This window comes from Pteropus alecto, unplaced genomic scaffold, assembly GCF_000325575.1.
Source record: "Pteropus alecto unplaced genomic scaffold, ASM32557v1 scaffold87, whole genome shotgun sequence".
In the NCBI taxonomy this organism is placed as follows: domain Eukaryota; kingdom Metazoa; phylum Chordata; class Mammalia; order Chiroptera; family Pteropodidae; genus Pteropus; species Pteropus alecto.
The window spans coordinates 21347165-21366943 of NW_006443225.1; the positions used below are offsets into that span (position 1 = coordinate 21347165).

Below are 19779 nucleotides of genomic sequence, written 5' to 3' on the forward strand. Positions count from 1 at the left end.
ATCTCCATAAAACCTCAGTAGACCTGGTGCACAGAGCTGCCCAGAAACACGCACACACACACACACACACACACACACACACACACACACACACACGGACTCTGAGAAATTAGCGCAGGACAGGCTTCGAGGAAACCGTCGGGAATTTGAGTCCACCTTCCCTGATTTCCGGAACTCTGTGGCCATACGCAGGTTACTGAGCTTTGGAGATTCAGGGCCCCCATCTGAGATTGCTCTGGGGTTTAGATTAAATCGCAGGTTTAAGTGCTGAGCCCACGGCCTGCACGAAGTGGGAGCTCACTACACGCACTAGCCCCACCTCCTCCGCGTCCGAATGACCGGTCGGTGCACGTGACAATCCCAGGCACGAGGCGGGAGGCACCTGGATCGCGAAGGCCGCCTTGCATCGCTCACAGCACGAGGCTTGCTTAGCGTCGATCACACGGGCCTTTAGCGTGAGATCAGACATTCGCCACTGGATATCCACATACATAGATCTATGACTAGAATGATTGTACCTGATTCCCGGAGTATAGTTGACTGAAGATCAATAAACTCTAGTAAATGAGGACCACCCACCTGCATGGCAGAGCGTAGCCTCAGTCTCTTCCGCTTCTGACCCAAGTCCGCCCCCTCCTAAACTCCTGGGGCGGCCCACGTTCCAGTCACCCCGCCCGACTCCCCACTCGCTCCCTCTGCAAGTCCTCGGCGGCCCCGTCTGCTGCAGCTCCACCCAGCCCGAGGTCTGTGTCCCGTCTGTTTCCTGGGACTCGCCGCCCCCTGTTTTGGGTCCCCTCCCCTCCCAGGTGTCAGCTCAGTCTTATGATAAATTCTAACAGGAAGTTAGATAAATCTGTCCCCACGCTGGACACGAACTCCTCCTGACGGCCCGAGGTACTTCCCTTCCCCCAGCCCCGTTCTTCCGTTTTGGTTTCTGTTATAGAAAGTACCTGTAGGGCCACCAAGTCTGAACGGAAGAGCAGTCCCGGGGCACCTGGACACCTGAGTCCTGCTGCTGCCCGGTCCTCCAGGACACAGGGACCGCTCACGGTCAGGAGCCAGGCCGACCCGGGGCGGTGGCCGCGGCCACGGAGCGGTCAGCACGCGGGCTTGCGCTCTGTGCCACCTGCGCCCCGAGACTGCCCTGACCCTCGCGGGCAGCGCCCACGCGCCAGCATACGCTCCACAGCCCGCCCTGTCAGGGCTGCGTTTCTACGTATAAAATTTGTTTTCAGTCCACAGTGTATACTTGTGTCCAGGAGTTAAATGTATAGCTGCCTTGTAAAAACTTATAATGAAAGTATCTTTCATTATAAGTTCGGAATATAAAAAGGCACAAAAAGGACAGATGGTGATGATGATGATGATGATGATGATGATGATGATGATGGTGATGGTGACCCGGTGTTGCCTCGGGGCTGCCACGCTGAACTAGCCCGTCTGCCCTTCCTCGAGAGGACCGCAGCCAAAGTTCTGTACTTCCGTGGGGGCTTTTCCGCGATTTTCTTGTCGTCCTCTCCCTGTCGGGTAATGCAAGTCGTTTTCATGTCTGTTCTCTAGCTTTCTTCCGTTGAATCTGCTTTGCTGCTCTCACCGGGAGCAAGAAAACCAAACTTTCATCCAGTTACAATTCGCCGCGAGAGAGAAGTAAACAGAGCCTCCTGCTCAGCCGTCGGCCTCAGCGCCCAGGCGTGCGAAGCGGCCTGGGTTCTCAGAGGGCCCCTGGCTTTGATGCATTATTTTCTGTTTCCTGAGAGCTGAGACTACTTTGTTAAAAACAAAAAACATAAAAAAAACCGCTGGGTATGTGAAGACTTTTTACGGTATTAGCATTCTCGTTGACAGGAAGTGGCAGAGTTGAATCAGCAGACTGATACGTGGTTTTCAGAATGTCCTGTGATGATCCTTAAGGACCTCGGGGGTGGGGGGGGGGAGACGCCAAGTGCCAAAGTGCATTACAAAACCAAGCCTTTGATTCCTTCTGATTCGTAAGCGGCCGAGTGTGTGTGTGGTCACAAACAGAAGCACCTTCTCCCTGGTTCTGCCAGCTCCCCGCTCGGATTCAGCATTCTGGCTGAGTGCGTTTCCCCTTCTGCTTCATCTGGATGAACTTTGCTCTTTGGGTTTCCTGTCATATAAGGTTATGTTTACAAAAAAGCCACATATCTCATAACCTCTCATCCTCGGGGAGGAGGAATTTCACAGCGCACTGTCAGGCTAATTAGTAAGTAAAGCCGCTTATTGCCGGCTGCTATGGCAACATCAGATACGACATTGTGTCAGACCGTGTCATTTTAATTGGCACGGAGGGAAAGTGGACCTCATCTCTAGAAACAATTTAAGCCAAAATCCTTTCCTAGCTAGACACGGCATCTTAAATTTGAAGTGAAAAGTCAGTGTTCTTGAAGGGGAAAAAAATATATCCTTTTTATGCAAAATATAAAAACAGGACACCTGAAAAGAAAAAAAAATTGATTTAAATTGTGTTGATAAGGTTTGCAGAAAAGATTCCTGTGGATTTGTCTCCCGTTGTTTCTGCTGAATCGAGTCTCTGAGAGGGCTATGAAATCTGCGTGCTCGGAGCCTCGCCGAGCGGGCGTGCGAGAAGCCGACGGTTAACCCCGCACAGGGACTCTGCCGGCGCAGTCTGCAGCCCTTCAGCATCTTCATGGTCACGATCCTCTCACGTGCAAGCACAGGACACTGACCGGAGCTAATCCAAATGAAATAGGTGACTGCGTCTGAAGGGTCGCTCATGACTTCAGGAAGGGGACAGAGGTCAGCGCAGGGAGAGAAGCCATCGGAGCTGGTGCTCGTGAACCTTCTCAGGGACACTCGCCGCGGATGACTCAGCTCTGAGAACGTTCCGTTTCTGCATATCTCGACTCATTTTCAACTGTCTGGGAAAGGAGTCGCCTATCGGCCCAGCCAGACTTGGCATCTCTGCCCTCAGGGAAACGGCCAGTGCCAAGGACAAGGGGCGGAGAGGCAAAGGTCCAGCTGGGCCACGCAGCGTGTCACCGCACCGGGCGGCACCCCAGCCAGGCCGCTAAGTGTCACCGCGCCAAGTCGTACCCCAGCTGGTCCCTCGGGGTGTCACCGCGCTGAGCGGCACCCTGGTGGGCATCTGCTGGGATCGGCGACCCCGTGGGCGGGCTCCAGACTCCAGCAGCTGTAAACGGAACAGTGGTTTCCCTGCGTTTTTATCTTTTTAGGTTAATGAATAATTTCGACACCTTACTAAGTTCCTGTGCTATACCGGGGTGCAGACGAAAGGCGAGGTGTGGAAGGACAAGCTGTCACTCAGGGAGGACAGGCAGCTGCCCCAGCGACGCGCTGAGCGTCACAGCAGATACAATTCAGACGCTTAGGGCGTGACTAGGAGCTTTGAGGGAAAGTGTCAATCCATATACTTCCAGAAAGCTCTCCAGAGGGAAGGATATCTGAGCTGGTTCTTGGAGAACGATAGGGCATGTGCTATGTAATGGGGATGAGAGGCACGCCCTGCAGAAAAAGCGCGTCTTCCAAGCACACGATCCCACCAACGGGTAGAAGACAGACAGCTTGGTCACTTGGGAGCTGTGAACAGCTCAGCTCTCTTGGAGCTTTGGAATCTGAAGGCTTCGATGAGAACGGGTCCGGAGAGAAGCAGGTTCCCGAAGCTTCTACCATGCGACACGACGGGGAATGGACTAGACCCTTCGGTCAGGGAAGGGTTCACGGGCTGGGGCAGCGAGCTGGTCAAAGCTGGCTTTAGAAAAACGACTTTGACTGCAAGGCGGAGGAGAGTGGGCGTGCGAGAAGGCCGGCTCGGACACAGCTGAGACGTCCCCTCCCTTGCTCCAGCAGATGCTGGCCGGGTTCTGCCATCACTGTCTGAACTCCGGATTCCAAGGTGAACACTAAAGCTTTCAACTAACACTAATGAGAACACAGTGAGCAAAGACTGGAAAGGGGCTGACGGTACAAACGGTCTGAGAGGTCAACGGCACGTCGCAGAGGGCAATCTGTTCCTGCTTGCCCACGGCCCCTTCCTGAAGGACCGGTCTGTGCCCAAGGGCCTGCTGTCCCCGCGACCCTGGTCCCCGGCCGCCCTTCACAGCTTTGGTGAGCTGGTCTGATCAGATTCCTCTGTGGCTTTGACGGGTCGGTGAGTAGCACCTGGGCCAGAAGGCGTCAGGGCTGAGACCGTGATGGGCCGCGTGTGGGCTGACACGGAGCGCCTGGCCGTGGCCGGGAAGAGAGGGGTGTCCTGCGGAGAGGAGCAGGGGGCCGCAGACCCCGAGGGCAGCGCGTGCGTGCGCGGTGCTGCCGGGGTTTACGCCGGCATGTGGATGGCTCGAGAGCATCGAGATCACCGCAGCCCCGGCTCGAAAGCATCGCTCCTCTGAGGGCGGCTCAGCCCACATGAAGCTCTGGGCCATGCTGACAGTTTACCCTCGCCATCGGAGAGGTCACCTTCAAGAGAAACTCGAGCGCTTGGAAATCGCTTTCACCACTAAGAAAGCCAGGTGAGAAAAGCAGTTGTTCCCAAGATAGGAAAAATAAATCCACTTGTAAGCGCATCCCCAAAGAACTCACCTTCAGGTTCGTCTCAGAAAACGTCCTGACTTATGGGCCAGCCAGGGGCCTGGTTCATGCGCCGCGCTAAGTACGTTCCTATTTCTCCAGGTGGGTCCGTAGCCTTGAGAGGTGTCTTTTCTTTCTGCTTTCCTGTGTTCTGAAAGGTACCCCCTCAAAATTTGAAACTAATACCTAGCTTAGCCATGCCCTTTAATATAATCGACTTTTTCTCGAGTAGCCAACCATCTTTAATCCTTGTTGGAAATACTGAAAAGATAAAATAGAAATTAGCGAGATGTGATGGGGGATGTGGGGGGGAGGGAGCGGTTTCGAGGCCGACTAGGCCACAGGTCCCTTCCGCGCCATCCGCAATGCGTTCTGATTCTCATAACCCGCGTTACTGTTTCTGACATTGTTGAAAATTTTCTAGTGCGTTTTAAGGAGCCTTGACGCTTGTGGATTACAAGGGCACCCTCTCTTAAAATGCCAGAAATTCCTCCAGTCGACCAAGTTATAAAAATAAAAATCAGTAAAACACGGAGGGCAGAGGCTGGCTGGCTGGCTTGCTCATTTCGTAGCTGCCTGATGGAGAGTAACATCCGAAGAACATCTAAGTAGTCGCCTCTGTAGAAGAGCTATTTCTACCGCACACATCAGAAGGATTGCTGAGCCCTCGTTACAGGCGGAGCGATTAAATGCGTGAGTTCACCGAAGCCTCGCAGCCATCCTACGAGGCTGGGATGTTGTCACGCACAGCCCCGCCGTCAGAATCTTCATCTCCAAGAGTGACAATCGTCGTTCTCAAACTTTTTGTACGCCCCGATTTAGAAACCCTTTGACTGAATAGATTCTCTCCCGTTGGATTTCGAGCCCTCGTTGGACTGGTTTTACCACGGCTGAAAACGTCCTCGACGCAGTCAGGTTCTAGCTCAGTCAGCCGCTCTGTCCCTTCTGTCATTACCGATGCTCGAGTGTGTGACTAGACTTTTGTCCGCAGCGGACGGCAGCTGAGTCTTCTGCCGGTGAGGCTTGGAGACTGTTATCCCCTGAGGCTTGGCAAGAGCCATTTGCCGCTCACACACGAGATGAAGAAAGCATATGGCACTGCCCCATTGGCGGCTCTTCCCCAGCCGCAGACGTGTGCCCATAATCTTTCACTGGCTTTCCAGAAGAGCCACACACACACAAAAAAAAACCTGCAGCGTTGATTCTTCGACGGCTTCGGCTTCTCAAAACCATCTCTCTCAGATTCAGCCTGCAGGCTCCTGAAATATTTAGACGTCGATCACTGCTTTCTTTCCAGAGGACTTTACACAAGTTTAATCATTTAAATCATTTCCTTAATACCGACCTGAGGTGAGGTGGATTCTGCCGAACCAGCATTAGAAACGTCCCGAAGTTTTGACTCTTGCCATTAAAATTATGATTTCTGCAGAACTTGCAGTCAGCTTTTTAAAAAATTCCAAAACAAGAATGGGCTTTGGATTCAGCTATGACGTCAAGGGTTCTGTGAGCCAAATGCTTTTAGCGAGAAACACAATGCATGTTTCCTGCGAGCAAAAGAAAATAATATTATCTCTGACTTTTCCTTGCAGTATTTCTTTTTAAAACACAAATTGTTGGGATAAGATTGAAGCCAACAGATGACAAAACTCGAGTTGGCACTCTGCTCGGTGCCCAGAACTAGCCCATCGGTTCAGAAGGCGGAGGGAACCACAGAGGCTGCTGGCTTTATGAGGGACACTTTGTTCTGCAGAAGCTTTGCTGGCACGCCCCATTTGTTTTAATGAATTCGGTGTACAGCAAAACGCTAAATGTGTATTATAGAAATTGCAATTTGATGTTACATAACCCTGTGAGATTCTCAGATAAAATCCAAGATGGGGTAAGAGACAAAGTCTGTTCTTAACACAATCCAGAGATTTCTCTCAGGGGCTCCAGGATAATCTCCCACAATGCAAGGGGCTGCATGTCAGTAGTAAGCGGCACCTCAAGACGTTTGATGGGGAGCATTTTGCCACTTACCGTGCGTGCGCATTTCACAGCTGCCTGATTTAGAGTAGTGTCTAAAGAAAATCTAAGTAATTTTCTCTGCAGAACAGCTCTTTCCACTGCGCATATAGGAACAATTGCCGTGAGTGAGGACAGGATATCTACGCTGGCTGGAAAAATCAGCGTTCTATAGAGAACTGGAACCAGCAGGATGTGTGTATAAAGAGAGAGGGAGAGGGAGGTAAAGGTGTGGAGATTTGTTTTTAAGGACTTGACTCACGTGACTATGGAGGTTGGCAGGTCCAAACACTGCAGCGCGGGCGGGCAGGCCGGAGAGTCGGTGCCGTAGTTCAAGTCCAAAGACCATCTACTGACAGAATTCCTTCTTGCTCGACAGAGGGCAGTCTTTCTATTAAAAGCTTCAACTGACTGGATGAGGCCCACCCACATTATGGACGACAAACTACTTCACACGATGTCCACTGATTTAAATGTTAATCCCACCCAAAAAACACCCTCACAGAAACATGCAGACTAGTGTTTGCCCAAATATCTGGGCACCCTGGCCCAGCCGGGTTGACACAAAAAACCAGTCATCACACCAGGGGATGGCTCTTCATACTTGACAAGTCCTGTGACATTTGTGGGTACCACTTTCTAGGGATGAAGAGAGACGGGGAGCAGAGCCGGCTAACGGAGGCCGCGAAACATCTTCGCACACTGACCGCCTCTCTGCTTTCTGAAAGCACACCTCCAAGCCCAGGACCTTGAAAACGCTAAGCTAAGTGCACAGACCTTTTAGACTGAATGCTACTGGGTGGATGCTCATACACAAGCGCTATCTGCTCACCTGACTATTACACACACACGTCGCCCACACAACTACATCATGGCAGAGAGGTCACGTTGCCATCAAATGAAGACACGGTAAAGCTGTTCTTCTAAGGCACCTCAGAATTGAAAGGATCAAAATGGGAACGAACCTCAAAACGCATGCTTCTAAAATAGCTTTTAGGTTGAAAAAAACCACTACTGACGGGAAAAGCTAGCAAGACAAATGGGGTTATTGCTTTACCTTCGGATCGGCACTGAAAGGACTGGGGAGAGAGGAAGAGAATGCTTTTTTTATTTTTATTTGTTAACTTTCATTACAAGATGCTCACAAATCAGTAGGGTAGGGCGGGGGTGCCGGAAAAAAAATGGGAGAATGGGAAAGACATTGTCAATATAGCAAACAACGCAGAACTGAGACTTAAGCTTTTTGCCAAACAAAACAGAGTTTAGTTACAATAAACAATTTCTCTGAGATTTTTAAAGGTAGGTACTGTCTTCCGCACTTTTTTATACATATTATCTCATTTGAAGGAAGAATTTACCGTAGGCATTTCATCATTAATATTGGATTATGTGCATAATCTTGATTTGGAATTCGGCATGATGTAGAGGACTACTTTTTTTTAACAGTTTCTGCTTCTGACATCTGTTCATCAGACACATCAGGGATGCAAATATTAAACAGCAACTGTAGGTAGCATGTCATCTTCTGAAACCCAACCAACTTCAATTTAAAGTATATGAAGGGGACGTAGAACAGAAGGCCACTGAGAATGAAGAGACACACGTAGACGTAACGCATATGTGGAGACTTCACCAAAGGTATCACAACTAAGCACAGACCGATGGCCATTGTCACCAAGGGAAAGGGCAAGAACACCTGAAAAAAGTAAAATCCAAAAAAAAAAAAATATTAGATATGAAAGCCCATATGTGCTACCTGCGTATTTACACAAATGAAACTAAGATTGAAGCTAACAATGGAAAATGGGTTAATCCCCATTCGACTGCTCATTCGTGGGAATAAGTCTGATCTAGGCGACATGAATTTGTTGAGAGGGAGTTTCTAAAGCCCAGTGGAAGTCACAACAATTTTCCCAGGAAAATATCTCCAAGCAGTGAGAAATTTATGTCAAAACCAATATCCTCAGACCCTCTGTTACTCAAGCAGACATTGACAGGTACTTATTATGACTTTATAGACTCAGCTTATTAAAAACAAAACAAAGCAAAGCAAAACTTTTGGTCAAAACAATTCTCCCTATTTTTTGTGGGGTTTGTTTTTTTTTGGTGGGGGGTTGTTCTTTGTCAAAAAAAAAAAAATCTTTGAAGCCCTATCCTCAATATCTGCTTTGTGTTAGGATTGTAAGCGTCCTGCACCAAACATGACCCAACCTAGGGAGAAAATTTAGTAGGTCACTTTTGTGATGTCTTTAAGAGTGATGAATCTGTACCCTAGAAATGTCACACAGCTAGTCATAGTTCTGGAACCCTTTAATTAAAGGGTCATTTCCTGGGGGCTTAAGGCGTTAAGACTCCCCTTTCAATCTGTAACACACCCCTGCGAAGATCACCTGCCGTCTCACAGCTCAGTGTCAGCTGCCAAGTGAGTGAGAGGGGGGAACAAAGCAGCGCCCATGTGCCATCGAGACGGATTCCAACCACTAGGTTCTCCTCCTCGTTTTTGATGCAAATGCGAATAATATAAATAGTAGTAACTGTCAACGTGGGACTCTGGCTGGCATGCCTTAGTGCATTTAGTAGTCCCACATCCCTAGGGGGTAGGCATTATTTATTCCCACTTTAGATCTGAAGAAACTAGGATCAGAGGTCAAATAAGGAGACAGCTTCCCTCCCCCATGACCCCTCTGAGTGTCCCCAGAAGCCACCATATGGCGATGACCATACTATGGTTCTGGTCACCTGACTGTCTGGAGGGATTGTGCCCGCTCTGCTGAAAGGCAGCAGCCACGTCTTAGTCCTTCCTGTACCCAGAACACCTAAGTGAGGGACTTAAACAGATAACAATACTCAAACACACACAGTGAGGGGTGGTGGGCGGAAGCCGGGGGAGGGGACTAGAGGAAGGACAGCTGTCCCCTGAAGCCCACGAATAGCACACCGCTTCCTTCTCACCGGTGTCTTTCTGAGGTTTCGTGCTTACGAAGCGAACTCTCCAGAGAGGCTGCCTGGATCTGTCCTGTGTGAGCTTCGCAAGGGGCTTAATGCCTCTAAACCTGTTGCCGCGTCTGTAAAGTGGTGATGACGGCAGTGCCCGCCTTTCATGGGACTGAGAGGCGTAAATGTGACAATCCAAGCAAAGCTTTTGATGGATGCCTAGACTGCCCGATGACTGGCCGCAGGCCGCCTCTCTCCGACACCACCGTACGCTGCCAGGGGCTGTCCCCTAAAATTCCTCATCCAGATCGAAGGTAGAGTTAAAAGTGAGTAACGCCGAAAAGATGGAGTTTGTTGGTGATCGGACTAAGTGGATGTTTCAGGACAGGAGATGTCATCACAGACGCACACAAAGTCATGTCTGGGCAAGAGATGCGTCCCGATCTGCCGGCCACCAAGAGAACCACCTACCCTTCTCTCTAGTAGACCTAACGGAACCTAAGCAAGTTCACACTGTGTAAAATCTACCCGAGGACGATGAAAATTGAAATCCTGACCAGCTTATCTTTATGCGTTTCACAATTGGTTCGTATTCGCACAGAAAAAAAAAAAAAAACAGAGAAGTCGCTTTTACCTTATAAGGTCTGGGTAGATCGGGCTCCTGGTACCTCAGTTTTAGTATGCCTATCATGGATAACACAGTCCAAATCGAAACGGCAAAATTAAGATAATTTATCAGGTCGATCAGGTTCATCGACACCACCGCGATGGACGCCATAGTGACCAGCAACAGCACAGACGGGAACGGGGAGGAGTGGCGATTGAGCATAGTGAATAACGCGGGCAGCTGGCCCTCTCGGCCCGCGGTGTAAGCCACTCTCGACGACTGAAACACGTTCATCAGCAGGCTGCTGAACAGCGAGGCGGAGACGCCGAACGGGATGACCCACGCCAGCGCGGGGAGGACTCTGTGCGTCCACGCGACAGCCACGGGGCCTGCAGGAAGTGAGCACACGAGGAGGCACGTGAGAAGGGGGAGCCGACGAACACGCTTTCAAGTCACTTCCAGGCGGACGCAGGAAATGCGAAAAGGAACGAAGGAAATGGAACGTCGCGCGATTTCACCGTTTCCGTCCTCATTTCACACGGACACGACGCCGCGGGCACGTGTCCATTTCAGCCCCGTCGCGCTGTATCATAAATGGTCACCACCCACTTCGCTTCCTAAGGGAAGGGTCATTCGTTATCTTTTCTATAAAACTGATGTTTCACTCAGTGACGGACACGGGGTACGTTTTCAGTAATACCGTGAAATGCGCTGACTTTGGTGGGTGGACGATTTGAACGCATGCTTATTTTAGAAAAGAAGTTTACAGAGCGCTGGTGGTCACAGTCAGAGTTCAAAAAAGCGCAGGGCGATGCCGCCCAAACGGGAAGGAGACTTCCGCCAGCGCACATCACGGTGCAGTCGGAAATACTTAACAAATGAAAACGAACCGCACAGACAAAGAAAACGAATTACACGCCCAGTAAAATCCTCATGACATTTGGGCGCTCGTCTAAACCACAGACCAGGTTCTCAGCTGGAGGTGACTTGGCTCCTCGGGGGGTCATTTGGCAATGCCTGGAGCTTTTTCTGGTTGTCACAACTGGGGAGGTCGGGGTTTACTACTGGCATCCAGTGGGTGGAGGCCAAGGATGCCGCCAAACATCCCGCCACGCACAGGACGGGCCCCCCATGAAACCCTGTCTCGTGCTGAGATGGAGAAACCCCACGTCTAGAGAATATTCTGATTTTGTTACTTAAAGGTGAAGAGATCTAACAAACACTCGTTGACTCTAAGTCGGTAGCTATAAAAGGCACCAATGAAGAAAAGCCACCCTTGCTCGCTTATGAGAACTGATTCCCGTCCAATTGATATCACATAGCTATAGACAAGGGCATGTCGTTCAGAGTCGCTCACCGTCAGGGACTAGCTTTTCCTGTGCCGACATCGTCTAGTTTTAAATGGAACATGGAGCCCTCGGGAACACGGCGTGCCCAGGGCGGCGGTGACATTGAAATCCTCCCGCTGGAAAAGCCCGGGAGAGGCCGGGGGGCCACACGCCCTCGCACGGTCTCCGCTTTTGGGCAGATTCCAGAAATGCTCCCTGCCAGGGGTGACTCTGTCCTCTGATCTCCTGCCAGCTCCCCCAGACCGGTCACTGTACGTCGAGGAGGTGCTAGTTTGGCTCCGCCTTCGTCTCTGCCCCACGAGCGGCTTTTCCTTTTATTTCTCCTCACCTCATCTACTTTCCTGCTCTGGCGGGTTCTGAGGCTGTGTTCCCTCTCTCGGGAGTCTGGACGGTGTTTTATGAACACTCTGTGCCTCCAGGGCTGGGCGGGTCATTGTGTGAGTGTCCCCTCAGTGAGAAGTGGGACTTGGGGGTCAAAAGGCATACACTATTTTTTTTAAAAAAGAGTGAAATATCAAAAGGTAACATCCAAAAAACTTTCCACCATCTTCTCGAAATTCTTAGCCACATCCAGTTGGCCAAATGCGGGCTGGGAGGGAGGGTCAGGGAGACCCTCTGGCCTCTGCCCCCAAGAGTCCCTCACCGTCAGGGACTAGCTTTTCCTGTGCCGACATCGTCTAGTTTTAAATGGAACATGGAGCCCTCGGGAACACGGCGTGCCCAGGGCGGCGGTGACATTGAAATCCTCCCGCTGGAAAAGCCCGGGGCAGGCCCCTGACTGCCACGGGCCCGCAGACCTCATTCCAGAGGGACAATGTTCCCTGCTCTGTCGCAGAACTCGTTCAAAACGGAGGCTCCTTTTCCCTCCTTCAACAAGCAGAGAAGAAGTGCTGAGGACACCAGCGAAAACCCGACACGTCTGATGTCACGGGTCCTTTTCCTACGTACGCCACGGAATCTGAAGCGTATCACAGCTTCGTACGACTTGTTTTCAAAATCCGTCAGATGAAATGCGGCATTCAGTTCACACCACATCCTAGGGATTCCCTGCTCTGTAGGAACTTTTCACATTTTCTATTCCCATTTGATGGAAAACGTTCATTCTTCAATCCTCAAAATTCCCCAATTTAGAAATCCATTTCTAATGCTTATAATTTTTCTCTTGTGTCAATTATGCAGTTCATTAAAGAAAATGTGGGAAATTCAGTAAAGAATAAAGCGAAATCACCCACAATATCATTCCAGCAGTTTTCCACTCTTAACTACTTACTTTCTGTCTCAGTATCATAGAGATCCTGCTTTTCCCGCATTATAAACATTGTTCCTTTGAGTATTCATCAACAATATGATCTTTGAAAAAGCTCAGAAGGGTCTATTACAGGGATTTCCATAAATTATTTGTTCATTTCAAATTCGTTGGATGTTTCGATGATCTCTCTGTTTTTGCCCTCGTACGTAATGCTATGGTGGCTGTCCTGTGCATACAAGTTTCATCTATAGCTCTGATTTCCTTAATTTAAATTCCTAATACAGTAAAAGGTAGATACAGGAATTTAAAAAAAATTATTTCAGAATTTAAACATGCTCTGAGAATTTTGTGCCTGACCAGCAATCACTGTAAACTAAATTATAAGCAATTATAGTCAAAACACACGTGCCAAAACAATAGTGCCACCCACAGAAGTGCTGCACCCATCTTGACACACCAGTGGAGAGAGTCACAATTTTTTAACCACCAGAATGGCCAGGGCCGATGCTTCAACGAACCGTAACAACCAGGCCAGCTGACCGGCGGCCCTGACCACACCCATAATTAACTTTGTAAATTGATTCTCTACATAACCAAAGTAGTTAATACATCACTACTTGTTCTCATCCAATTTAGCGTTGGGTTGGTTCCCACGAATACTCAGCATCTTGGCGCTATCTGGCTTAAAGGGCCCGTGGCGATGCATCGCTGGTACTGTGCTCACAGCGCTTCCTGTGGGGCAGTGACTCAGAAGTGAGGCCAAGTGTGTAGGACTTTTATATTAAACGCCCCTTAGGTTGGCCCCGAGGGCCCCCGAAGACTTACACAAACAGTGATAGCGACAGCGATCAGGCCTACGGGCTCTGGATGGTGGTTGACCTCAGATCAGGCCTACGGGCTCTGGATGGTGGTTGACCTCAGGCTCGATGCCGACTCGGGGAAACTGTCGGTTTCCTGTTCCTCAGTTCTTTCTAAATTTCCTCTTAGTCCTTAAACCTGTTATTTGCTTTTAAATATATGTTTATTTCCTTAAGATTTTCTTATTCTTTCGTTGTTTATTCTACCATTAAGACAGTTATCTACAACTAAAATAGTTATCATTGAATCGAATTTTCAATATGTTCAGGGCTTTTTGCCATCGTGATGAATTTTAGCATTATTTACAGGAAACAACATTATACAATATGAATCGCATCTACTCTTTTAACTGCTAAAATCCTACATTTCAAGTTGGTCATTCTTTACCTCGGGTAGGATAACGTTTGGAAAATCAACGTGGTAAAAGTTTTAGTCACTATAAGCCCCGAGGACACAGCGCCACTGCTCAGGAGAGGTCACGAGAGGAACCCAGGCTTCGCCACACACCAGCCTCGGCGAACTGCCCCCCATTCTCAGAAGACGCGCTGCCCAGTTTAAGGATGAAGCTGTTCTCTAAGCCAAATCATACCCTTTGCCATCTTCAAAAATTACTAGTTGATTCTCCAAACGAAACAAGGAAAAGCAGTCCCAAGTCTGCCTCCTAAAAGTACCAGAACTGTCCTTATTATCATTCATGGCCTTAGTCATTTGCATACACACCTGAAGAGAGAATTTCCCTGGGGGTCAGAACAGCCAGGTAAGACACGTTAACCAGTAAGTAAAGGACCGTCACCAGCGGTAAGGCGGTGAGTATGCATTTTGGGATTGTCCTTCTGGGGTTCTCCAGCTCCCCTAGAACACACAAAAGAGCGAAATCACAATTGGTAAAAATGACGTCCTAAATGTGTCTTTACACCTGTGCGCTGTGCCAGGCGTTGGGCTGGCTTCTTCCTCCGCCCCCGGCCCCCGCCACGGCACGCGCGCAGCCGTGTGCCCCAGGCACGCGCACCGGCGAGCTGCGTGCGCACCCCCTCTCCGAGCGTGGGGCTCAGTGAAGAGAAGCGGGGAGCGGGCCTTTCTTCATTTTCTCCATCGATGGTAAAATTACCGAAGAAAAACTCAGGAACGGAAACAAGAGCCGAGCCCACTGGACGCTGGACGGTGTGGAGCTGACCCGTGTCTGCGGCCTCGTCCACAGAGGGCACGGCGCGGGGCGTGGGCGGCGGTGTGACCTGGCAAAGCCACCCGCGAGGAGAGCAGACACGCGACGACACGGTCACGGAATCCAAGGCAAATGGGGACCGTGGCGCACGGGCGCCGGAGGTCCGAGCGCTGTGAGAACGTGTCGCCTGACCGTCTGGTCCCATCTGGTCCCCTCTGCACGCCTCACGCCCTGTGGCCACCAGCCTGTTCCCTCCTTTCCTAGCCACCTAATTAGGCTTGGCTTGTCCTTCGGACCTCAGCAGATCATAATTTCTGGGGAAACAGGAAGACACTTTCCCTGGCCAGCAAAATTGCTCCAAGGTACGTCCCCAGAGCACACACGAGGGGTCGGCACGAACCCCACCTCCCGGCGGGCGCTCCACCTGCCCTTTCTGTCACCGTTAAGTGCAAAGCAGAAAAAAAGAGGCTGTGATGTAGCGTCACGTACCGTGGATTTTCCAGGATCGTCTTATTCTCAAATATTGTCCCAATCGTCACACTGTTCTCCCCAGTTTCGCCGTTCTCTGAGGATGGTCCCTGACATGCGATGACACGTCATAGCTATGTGCATGCGAAGTCGCCCTGTGCCCCGGCCCCGGCAAGGGACCAGGCTCAGACCTCTCACTCGCTAGAAGCCAGTAACTGCCAGTCCTCAAGATTTCGCTCCAGACCGAACCAAATGTCAACAACCCCCCACGGACACACACACAAGCAGTGTCGTGGTGGCGAGAAGGGCGGGCCGCTGAGGGCCCTGGAACATTCTTCCAGCAGATTCCTCTTTTGTCGCTTAACGCACGTATGTGGGTTTCTGCTAGTTGGAGCCAAATCTCTCCGTCTGCCCTCTGACGCCCGTCACATGTCACCGCCCGCGACGCGGGATCCCTGGCGCCATCCGAGGGGAGCGGGTGGAGCACTCAAGGACCAAGGAGAAGCCGCTCGTGGGGACCCGGCCTGTGTCATGTACTGGCCGTGAGCTTTGTCCGACTTACCGACTCACGAGGTTTCACATCGGGAGAAATGTAAACTATAGAGACACTAAAGTTCCAGTCAACTGCCTGGCCCTTAATGAGTTCGGAATGGCTCTGGACAGCGAAAGGACACTCTGGGGATTAACTGTGCCTTCCTCCGGGCCTTTTCCTCTTTCTCATTGTGTGATAGATTGACAGAGAGGAGGTAAGGGACACCATACAACAAAACGTAACGCAATTTCAGGTTACAGTGGCCGGACAGGTAGTGAATATTTGGGGGCTTGAACTTAGAAGGTGAAAGTTCCTACAATTTACAAAGTCAGCTGTCGACAAATCACCGTTTTACAGGTCAAAGTGTTACTTGGAATTTAGTCGTATTTAAATTAGTTGTAAATAAATTAACAACCCCACCGAAATTCCTGCAGCTTTTGTTTACTGCCAGCTGTTGTGAAGGACCCTATAGGTTAGTTTACTTTGTAAACCTATTTTCAGCAGACAAAACATGATCTAGCGAGAAAATATCTCTGGAGACGGAACAAGGTGAAATCGGCTCAAATAGGAGCCAGAGATAATTCTTCAATCCTTCCACGAATGAGGCAAAGGGAGAGGTTGAGAAAGATTTGCTAACTGTGCCGGCCTCTCAAGTCACAGTGGCCCGTTTAATCACAACTGCACAAAAGAGCAAAGTCGGGCCGTAGCTGTCTCTTCTCAAGACCTCGCTTTTCCACTCAGTGCAGACCGACTGACCTCTCTTGCTCAAAGGCCACCGGCGCCCTCTGACTTAGTGAAATGGCTTCTGGTCAGCATCGCACCGTGTCAGTCACACCCTCTTGGGGGAAGAAGTGAGTTTTGCTCATGATGCTCTAAACCTCCTGTGGCTCCTTGGTTAGGCCTTTGCCTCCGGCCTGAAAGCTGGCCCTCCACTCACCCGTCTCCAGCCCTGTGCCACGCTGCTCTGCTTCTCTGCGCACTTGCCCTGGAAGTCACACCTGTCATCGGCCCGCGAGATGGAAACCAGTCCGCGGTCGCCCACTACCGTGCCCCGTGTCCTGCACGCACCTGCACGCTCTGGTCTCCACAGCCGTATCAGGCACAGAATGACACTGATGTTGAGCCATGGTGCCCATTTTTCCAGATGAGGGGGGGAAAGAAAAAAGTGAGCACAGAGAGGTGAAGACACTTGCCACAGCGAGTGAGTGGCAGGGTTCAGGCCAGGATCCAGGTGTGGCTTCTTCCACTAGACTGTAAGCCTCTTATGGTAAAGAACACATCTCACTCAGCTTCAGGCCCGAATGCAGGGTTTTAAAAATAGCCAGTGTTTACAAAGCTATTTGCTGATTGAATCATTTACTGAACGATCGGTGATTACGGGGGCCCGGAAATGGAAGGGAGCTTAGCCCAAAAGCAGAGAGTCTGCTTCTTGCTTAAACGTCCAGGGAATGAGCTGGTTAACGAGGCTGGAGTTGAAGAAAATGAAATCGATGAATGTGGACGGGCCCCTGAAGAGGTGAGGGAAAGGATGCAGAGAGCGTTCAAGGAAAGAGCCTGACTTCGAACATGGAGAGAAAACCTCTGTCCTGACATCGGAGGCCAGAGTGCTAAATCCAGCCTCGGAGCAATCTAGACCTACGATTCTCTTCTCTTTAGAAATACTCATGAGCCTAGGTGTGTCACAGCCACCCGGCACAAACACGACCTGGCACTGCGTCGTTCCTGGAGTCACAGTGTCATGGGAGGGAATGATTTCCACAACCCCAGAATCCATCCTTTACCAGCAAGGAAACCAGAGTATCACGAAGAGCCCCTATCCGTGTCCCAGAAAAGGAAGCGGAGGACCACGGATAGGGGCTCTTTGTGATACTCTGGTCAAAATACTCGGCGCGGGGAAGAGAAGCTGTTCCGTGAAACGCTCTGGAATAACTGTGGGGTGAGGAGGTTGAGATCAGGTGGCCAGTGCAAGGCCGGCACATTCTGACCTGATTTAGAAAGTCACAAAGAAGAAAAAGAAAAGGAATCATTTATTTAAAATAAAACTCAAAATCGAATTAAAAAAAATGTCCATTTCCTAGTGTATGCAATAAATCATGGCTCGAGAGGTTTTTCTCAGTGAGTTGTTAATCACCTGCTATATACGTAAGGCATCCCCCGCCCGAATACGCGAAGTACCCTTGGAAGACGGCTTGAATCAACTGGGAGGCGTCGGGGTACTCGGCCTGGAAAGCGTTCCGAAAGCTGGCCATGTTCTCCTCCCTCCCTCTCGCCAGCAACACCACCCCGCTCACGGAGATGAGGCCGAGGATGGCCATCTTCAGCGCGGTGCTGGCCATCTGGAGCCAGGCTACCTCCCTCACACCCCGAGAACTCAGAATGCCCACCACCCACAGGAAGGCCAGCGCCAGGCAGCGCATGGGCAGCCCGGGCACGGGGCAGCTGGGGTAAAAGGGCTGGACGCTGTACTGGGCCAGGAGCAGGGCCTGGCTGGCTATCACGGCGGCCCCCAGGAACAAGCCCGTCCAGAGGTTCAGGAAGGAGACGCAGCTGCCGAAGCACCGCAGGAGGAAATAGTAGTGGGCACCGCTGCACGGGAAGGTGACGCCTATCTCAGCCGAGCAGAGCGCGTCCATCAGGGCCAGCAGGGAGCAGGCGGCCCAGACGCACAGGGACAGCCCCACGTTCATGCGGCAGTACTTGAGCACGCCGGCGGGCGCCACGAAGATGCCCGCGCCGATTATCTTGACCATCACGAAGCTCGTGCCCCAGGAGTAGCCGAACACCCTCTTGAGCTGTATCTTCTTCTCTCCGTACATTGCAACCCAAGAGTTTTACAAGTCTAGGTAAAAGCGGTTTCCCCAGCGTCCTGTCTACGCCGCCGGAAAGGCTGTCGGCGGATCCTCTGAGGCAGAGCAGGTCCTTTGCGTCCTACCTCCGTTTAACGTAGCAGTTTTTAATCATTAACAAAACGTACGTGACGCATCCAAGTCAAGTGGCATAAGATTCCTTGGAGAGGTTTGGTTTGACTTGGTTTTTAATTATTATCAAAATAATACATTCAGATGGAAAAAGGAATTTAAAATGAGACAGGGCGCCGCGGCCGAAAGCAGCGTCCTGCGTCACCGTGCCCCTCCCCAGGCCGTCCCCACCTCTTCCGTGCGCGAACACTCGTTCGTGACACGCACGGTCGCCTCCGTGACTCTCAGGACCACCAGAAGACGCTGGCCGTCGAGCATCTCGACTTGAGAGAGTGTCCTTCGCCTTCCCGTCGTGGACGCTGGGGAATGAGCCTTCTACCCTCTCGCGGGTCCCGCTCCCTCTCCCTCCCGTCTATTATCCTCAGACTTTCAAGAGACGAAGTATTTACCTTAGGTCAGGACCATGGAAGCCAGTCAATAAGACGAGAGCGTGACAGACCCCGCACACAGGCCTGTCCCTTGACCATTCGTCATCCCGGTGGCCAGGGTCAAAGGCAGGAAGATGTGGACAGGACGTGCAGGAGGAGGCCTGCCCCAAGGACGAGGGAGGGACGGAGGGTGCTGAGCACGGAACAAGGCTTGGGCCTGTCTCGCTCTTACAAATATGCCAACATCCCTCTGAGTACCTGCCTCCAACGCCTCACAAGTTTGAAGCACCCCCCGGCCTCCTATGTAAATCATTTCCGAATTATCCTCTAAGAGTAAATGAAAACATTTATGATTTTGCTTCCGTTGTGGGTAAACTGGCGACTGTCTGACAGACAGGACCCCAAAACCCACTGATGATACTGTGTAGGTCTCAGTAAACATGACCAGGCCCTCATCTCAAACAAAACCAGGCTCCCCACCCGTCCCAGAGAGGTAGGTAGAATGGATTAAAAAAAAAAAGCATTATCCAATTATATACAGTCTATAAGTGATATCCTAGATTCAAAGATACAAATAGGTTAAAAGTAGAAAGATACAAATCGATATATAATGGAAACAGTATCCAAGAAAAGAGCTGCAGAGGCTTTACTAATAAAAGGCAAAATAGGCTTTAAGAAAAAATTGCTACTAGACTGGAGAG

General features: G+C 50.7%; 1 protein-coding gene across 1 annotated transcript; it reads right to left on the bottom strand.

The window, feature by feature from the left end:
- Nucleotides 1-7672: 7672 nt before the first annotated feature.
- Nucleotides 7673-18548, bottom strand: SLC7A13 (solute carrier family 7 member 13). Its single transcript, XM_006924106.3, has 4 exons — nt 17864-18548; nt 14291-14422; nt 10142-10503; nt 7673-8269 (listed from the first exon to the last, which is right to left on the bottom strand). The coding sequence occupies exons 1-4, from the start codon at nt 18546-18548 to the stop codon at nt 8003-8005; spliced, it is 1446 nt and encodes a 481-aa protein (XP_006924168.1). The 3' UTR covers nt 7673-8002.
- Between the last annotated feature and the right edge of the window lie 1231 nt (nt 18549-19779).

Bases quoted from the DNA above. Each gene is read 5' to 3' on its own strand.
- SLC7A13 (XM_006924106.3), bottom strand. From the start codon at position 18,548: ATGTACGGAGAGAAGAAGATACAGCTCAAGAGGGTGTTCGGCTACTCC. The intron at 10,504-14,290 runs GTGTGTATGCAA...CACTTCCTGCAG, and splicing joins CAGGGAAATTCTCTCTTCAG to GCCCCGTGGCTGTCGCGTGG. The intron at 8,270-10,141 runs GTAAAAGCGACT...TACTTTTTTCAG, and splicing joins ATCTACCCAGACCTTATAAG to GTGTTCTTGCCCTTTCCCTT.